This window comes from Salvia miltiorrhiza, chromosome 3, assembly GCF_028751815.1.
Source record: "Salvia miltiorrhiza cultivar Shanhuang (shh) chromosome 3, IMPLAD_Smil_shh, whole genome shotgun sequence".
NCBI lineage: Eukaryota > Viridiplantae > Streptophyta > Magnoliopsida > Lamiales > Lamiaceae > Salvia > Salvia miltiorrhiza.
This window is the reverse complement of record NC_080389.1, coordinates 11386208-11393132: the sequence shown is the minus strand read 5'-3', so window position 1 is coordinate 11393132 and position 6925 is coordinate 11386208. Positions and strand designations below refer to the sequence as shown.

Below are 6925 nucleotides of genomic sequence, written 5' to 3'. Positions count from 1 at the left end.
TGACTGAGCTTATAACCTTTTTAAAATAGTTTATAAGGCCTTCAAATTATCTGACAAAATAAACTTCTAAACAGCTTAAGTTGTGTAAAAATAAGTTTCAAACTAGTGGAAACGATATCGTGGACGGAGGGAGTATGCGATAATCATTTTTAAATTTGATAATAGTGTTATTTATATAAAACGATAGTGTCATTTGTAAAACAAATTAATATCAATATTTATGTAACATGATAGTGTCATTTCCATAATTCACGGATCAATTATAGAAACACGGCGTCCTATGCGGTGCAGAATTTCTAGTCTTATATATGCGCCATATCATAGAAAGTAAATAGAACCAGAGCACAATTATCAAATATTGCTAGTTGATATTGCCTTACTTAACCGAATTCCGATCTTAATCGTGACATAATTTTTTTCTTGGGATAAATGAGGTTAATATGAACTAAAATGAAATACACTCATAAGAATTCGTTTTCTTCATCAATCTAAAAAAGTATCAGCTGCCAAAGTAAACCGCCCAATGAAATATATAAGAAATTAAAGACTAAAGATTCTTTCGAATATTTTCTTCCTACAAAGCCTACTACTTCAAACTATTCTGATAGAATTTTATTTATCTTTTTATGAAGAGAGTAACCTGCAATCAAATCGCTCGGCACAGATTCTTGTCGGGGACCGGAGAGACTAAACTTTCGATGTAGAGATGCGTTTGCAAGGAATCTCTAATTTTCTTCATCTGCGAATGCACATCATCTCGTGCTTGATCGTAGAGCTTAAAATTCGACCCACGAACTTGCCGAATCTCCGCCTCGTCGACTGCGCAAAATGGGGCTACGGATGGAAGAACTTCACAAGGCTCATAAACAACACCATCCCTCACTTTCACCCAACAATCCTGCTTCATTACCCACACATCAAAGTATGTTCTCTTCTTTTCTAATATCATGGTAAGGCGACCCTCGTTCACGCCCAAGCGCACTGATTTTGCGCCACGTGGAAGCTTCATCACTCCAAACTCCTCCTTCTTCAAATCAAATGTAGCAATTTCATAATTATCCCTCTCATCTGTATTCTTAATGTGAAGCCAATGAAGCTTTCCACTAACAAAATGCGCCTTACTATGTATCAAACCGATGTCAAAAAACTCGACTGTTTTCCATGAATTTGTGTTTGAACTATAAACTCTACCCATAAACTTTCTACTGCTAAGCAAAACCACAAACACCTTGTATGCACCGCTCGATTCATCCCAACCGAATCCGGATATGGACGAGGGCCGGTCTCGATTCTCTAATACCAATTGTGGTAATTCCATGGAGATTCTGGTGGCAGGATTCCATAATAAGAAACGCCCTCTCCTGAGATCAATGCAGCAGCAGACCAGCCCATTACAGCACCCCACTATACGGACGGACTCCATATTAATGAGCCTGTGATGGGAAAAAGCAGTGTTTCTAGATGCATTTTGGAGGTGGGTTTTGATGAATCGTTTGCTGTCAATCAAAGAGCGCCATGACCTCGAAACGCACCTGAATCTCAGGAGAGATTTCACCGCAAGTCTTGACAGTATTTCTTCGGTGAGTTCTTGGGGGAGATCGAGATCTCGGCGAGTGTTTGGGATCTCCATAGCTGGCGGCGGCAGTGGCTTTCGAGGGTTCGAGGTATTTAAGATAAAGGGTTTTTGGTTGCAGAGTTATAATTGGAATAGAGTTTTATTTCACACGGGTTAGATATTGTCAACCATTATTTCAATGTAAATCCATATTTTACTAGTTTAATACTCATATTTATTATATAAAATATAAAATTTCTAATTAGATAATAATTTATAACTAAAAGATAAACTATAAATCACTGTTTTATCAACTACATCTCATGGTCTAATTCCCCCCACCCCAAAAAAAAAAACTACATCTCATTATCATGATTAAATGACCTGAGATTGCTCAAGATTGAATTAGTTCGAAATTGATTTTGTTATAAAGGGATACCAAGACTTATAAGGTCAGACTAGTTATATAAGCGACATTGTTTCGAGTCTAAGAGGTGTTTGGTCGAGCTTATAAGCTTTTTAAAACAGTTTATAAGGCCTTCAAATTGTTTGACAAAATAAGCTTCTAAACAACTTAGTTGTAAAAATAAGTTTCAACAACTTATAAATTCTCAAAAGCATAAATTTCTATATCCTAACATATTTTTTCATAATATTATACTCATTTCGTCCACAATATCGTTTCCACTTTGTAGACAACACGAATTTTAAGAAAGTAGCGAATAGTATGTTGATAGTAGTGAATATTGTTGTGAGTGGAGCTTGGGTCTCACTATTGTTGTGAGTGGAGTTTGTGGTCCTTACTATTATAAATGGAAGTGGAAATGATATTGTGGACAGACCAAAATAGTAAAAGTGGAAACGATATTGTGGACAGAAGGAGTATGCAATAATCAGTTTACAAAAACTATACAACTATGATTTGTTACCCTACTAAGTTCATCTCTCTTCGATTTTCTCTCTAATAAGAATTTTCTCTATTTAGTTTATAAGCTCAATTATCCAAACATTTAGACAACTTATAAGCTAATGAGAAACTACATATTATAAAGGGTTATTAGCGCCAATACATCAATTTTGGGAGTAGTTTGGTTTTGTACATGAACTTTGAAAGGTGTAAAAAAAAATACATGAACTTTAATATTATAGCAATTTTATCAAAAATTCAATTTCTAGATGTTCAAACTCTATAAAAATCCTACGATTTAGAGGTTTAGAGATATCTTATACAATATCCTTTAGAGATGTCTTATACGATGCTATTTTTTAAAACGTCCAATGAGTAAACGTCGATATTTTGACTTGCCACACATAAGCTTTAATTTGTGTAAAAATTGAATTTGTGGCAAAATTACTACAACAATAAAGTTCATGTGTAAAACCAAACTATCCCCAAAGTTGGTGTATTTAGACGGTAATAATCCTGTTATAAATTCTTCAAATATTTTATAAGATATTGGGGCTTATAAGCTTAGCCAAACAACGCATTATAAAATTAAGTTTTGTCTATAAAACTAAATCTTGTCTAATCCATCAAACTAAAAACAAACCCCCATATAAAATAGTAGGGCATGTTAGTCTTGCCAACAAATGAACTTATCCGAAAGTAGAAACCGATCACACCAAGTAAAGAAATACAAAACCACACTTTATACGATTAATAATTACCTTTTTCCAAATAAAATATAACTATTCCCTTACATGTTTTATGCTTATCTAATACACTTCCTTCCCCACAAACACATACAAAACTTGAAAATCGAAACGAGCAAAAACATGGTCGGAATTGGAAATAGCACCAATTCTACAAATCTTAGTAAACTAGAAAAAGAATTCAGACTTCGGGCTGGGCCGGATGCCTTATGATTACGGGCACTGCGGGCTTTTTCTTGATGTAGTAACAATTCGTGCTCTCAGCCGAAGTTGATATTTCTTGGGCCGATCTTAGACTATTGTCGGAGTCAACGATCTCTAGGTTACGAAAATAGCTTGCTTTTCCGAACCCGGCTTCCACGTAATGGCCCGAGCCCATTTGGGTCGACGTGTGTTGGTCGTTGGCCCGGGAATTCACGACCTCGCCGCTGCACTCGACCATCGTGGCCCGGTCCGTTAGATGGGTGAATAGCTCGGTGGGCCAGTAGCCCACTAAGGTGCTAACACCAAAGCCCATCCACCAATTTCCCAATTTGGGATCCTATTTTCAGACGACGTCGATCTTCACGACTTTCTATGCTCAGTTTGACCTGTTAGAGGGCACTGCATCTAGGAACCATTGTTGCACCTACACAAGTTTAAAATGCATGATCTAAGGCCAAAAAAAAGATGCTTAAATGGAAGATTTGAACTAAATGGAAAACCAAGACCTTATGTGTGGCAAGTTTGGCAATCCTATTATTAGAATTGTTTTACAAGCTGTCAAGTTTGGCATAAATTAGTAATCAAAATAAGAAACAACATAAGCTTCTTTTTGCATTGAAAGCAAGTTGAGACGAAAAGAACAATTTCAGCCTCCCGTCTATATGTTCCTTAGAGAGGCTATAATGACAAAGGCTGGTGATATTATACGAAGAAAAGTAAATTATACTTAATAATTGGAAGTCATCCACAATTATTAATTGATGAAACACGTAGCTGCAAAGGTAGCCAAGTGGGCAAGTTTCAATAGCATAAACAGAGAGAGAAGTTCGTACCTGCAACATTTTCTGCTGAAACAACACCAAGTTCATTTTTTGCAGTCGGCAAATAATAAGCTCGAGCATCACCAAGGGACAGCTTTTCAAGGGAGAAACATTAAGGATAGCATAACAATGATGTCGAATAATAAAATCAGTGAGTATCAACTCAATTGGTAGACTGAATTTTAAACCATTTCAAACATTGCGATAGAGAAAAACAGAGAGTAATACGTGTAGATTTTATCTAACCAAGGTTTTGCATATAAAAGTGTCAACATTTATCGAAAAACAAATATGTTGGTCAGGTATGGAGGATACAACTAAAGCTTTGACTATGACGCCAGGACGGAACAAGGAGTGCATTTCTACTTTGTCAATCTCCGTCGCTCTGACATCTTGCTGCCTGTCATATGTTCAAAAAATTAGTGACAAACACCCTTGGACTTCTATCAGTGATTCCAAGACAAGGTACTCCTCATCCACAGCACTCAAAATAAAAGCAATGCCGGTAATTGGAAAGTGAAAAAATCGCAATGAAGATATCATGTGCATTAACTGTGGTCTCAATCACAATTAGTCGAGAGAAAAGCCAACAATGCCTAAAAGAGTAAAAGTTATTTCACATACCTAATGATGCCTGTGAATTTTTCTCGTACGGACTTGGGCCCTACACATACTATATCTGCGGAAGCCATTTTAGCCATCACCTTCGTAACCTGTCACAAGGACAAGGAATAAACATAAGCATAATCAGAACCGTCTCAAGTTTGCACAACTTGCAATCAGCAACCTCTTCTTAACTATGATCGCTTTCTAAAACCAAAGCGCTTTACAAATGGATTCAGCCTATAAACTCGTGGAATGCATATAGAATAGAACCATACAAAATCCAACTTCCCTACCATATCTCACAAAATTTCCATCTAAATCTCCACTAGATTCCCCTTAAAAACTCAAATTCCAAAACAAGCTAGTTGTGCACTAGGCATCCTAATCATTTCAGCAGTATTGACATAAGCAAAACCAAATAAACTCAAACTCAATAGATAGATCAATAAATGTGTCGAGCTAAAATACGCAACTTGAAATTAAGCTTGACAATGTTCGGCTCGTTAGCTTGTAAATATAAGACTATCAACTAGATAATAGTACGCATATTATATTTTTAGAAGAAAATAATTCAATTTTGAAGGAATACAAAGTTGATTATATTTGAAGAGGCTACTAAGGGGGTGTTTGGCTGGGCTTATGAGCTCCGTAAAACAACTTATAAGCTTTTGAGAAGTGTTGGGCAAAATAAGCTCTTATAAACAGCTTATATGCTGTAACAATAAGCTCCAACAACTTATAAGCTCTCAAAAATTAAGTTCCTCAACCCCAAATTATTTTTCCATAACCTTATATAAGCAACAACCATTTTACAAAAATAATCCTACAATGATTTTTTTTATTTTCAGCAAATACCCTTTCAGTTTCATCTCTCTAACACCATTCTTTCTCTAGGGATCAATTATTTAAATACTTTGACAACTTATAAGCTCTTGAGACATTACACATTACATCTTATGACTTATGAGCCCTTGAAACATATTATAAGCTCTCTAAATAAGCTTTAGCCAAACACCCCCAAAAACATAAAAATGTAAGCTAAATTAAGCTCTAACTCAGCTCATAAACAAACCAAAATCAGTCTTTCTAATATTCGACTAAACTTCCACAACTAAAACAAATTAAAAAATCAGCAGATTGAAAAATCTTACTCTTGCAGTAACGACAACTCCGGGCTCCGGCACCGGACCGTGTGCCTTGTGACCCTTCACCTCCACCGTCGCCCTCTAACAAACAACAATCCACAAATAAATTACCCCCCCCAAAAAATCAAAAAAATTCAAAAAAATTGAATATTCAATCCAAGAAAAAATTATGGCATTTGATTACCGGGTCGTCGGAGTCGGGAGGGGCAGGAGTGAGAGAGCGGAATCCAGTGACAGAGGCGTTTATGGCTTTATCGTGGGACAAGAAGTAAGCGCCGTAGCCAGGTTTCAACTCTAGAGCTTTCCCCAGCATATCACCCGGCGTCACGAAGTTCTCTTCTTCACTCTCCTTCATTGTATTCTTTTCCTTAAGAGTTAGAGAGAGAGAGGTGGAATTAGGGGTGGAGCAAAATACCGAAAAATCGGTATACCGCACTTACCGTATCGAAAAAATACCGAAATTTCGGTACGGTATTGTACCGTACCGAAAATTTTCGGTACGGCAACGGTATCAATTTTCCTCATACCGCGGTATACCGATATATACCGATACTGCGGTATATGCCGAAAAACCGGTATATACCGTTGTTTCGGTATATACCGTGCAACGGTATGTACCGCGGTATCGGTATATATCGTTGTTCCGGTATATACCGAAAAAACCCGTATACCGTCAGAATAAATTATATATATATATATATATATATATATATATATATAATTAGTGGTAAATTATTAAAAAGTTTTTTTTCATAATTACTAAAAAATTAATGACAACTTATAAAATATATATTTATTAATAATTAAAAACATGTAAATAAATTGAATAAATATAAAATAAATTGCATCTATGTTATTTAACTAAAGGACTTTGAAAAGTATACAAGTATATTACATAACTATACAATTATGAGATACATATATATATCTATATTTATATG

General features: G+C 35.8%; 2 protein-coding genes across 2 annotated transcripts; both read right to left on the bottom strand.

Annotated features, from left to right (window-relative positions):
* Positions 1 to 506: 506 nt before the first annotated feature.
* On the bottom strand, positions 507 to 1773 carry LOC131017590 (F-box protein At3g07870-like). The gene is made up of 2 exons (XM_057946396.1): positions 1533 to 1773; positions 507 to 1433 (listed from the first exon to the last, which is right to left on the bottom strand). The coding sequence occupies exons 1-2, from the start codon at positions 1628 to 1630 to the stop codon at positions 647 to 649; spliced, it is 885 nt and encodes a 294-aa protein (XP_057802379.1). The 5' UTR covers positions 1631 to 1773; the 3' UTR covers positions 507 to 646.
* Positions 1774 to 3186: 1413 nt separating this feature from the next.
* On the bottom strand, positions 3187 to 6367 carry LOC131017603 (uncharacterized). Its single transcript, XM_057946414.1, has 6 exons — positions 6169 to 6367; positions 5991 to 6065; positions 4858 to 4946; positions 4549 to 4633; positions 4246 to 4327; positions 3187 to 3836 (listed from the first exon to the last, which is right to left on the bottom strand). The coding sequence occupies exons 1-6, from the start codon at positions 6337 to 6339 to the stop codon at positions 3802 to 3804; spliced, it is 537 nt and encodes a 178-aa protein (XP_057802397.1). The 5' UTR covers positions 6340 to 6367; the 3' UTR covers positions 3187 to 3801.
* Positions 6368 to 6925: the final 558 nt, after the last annotated feature.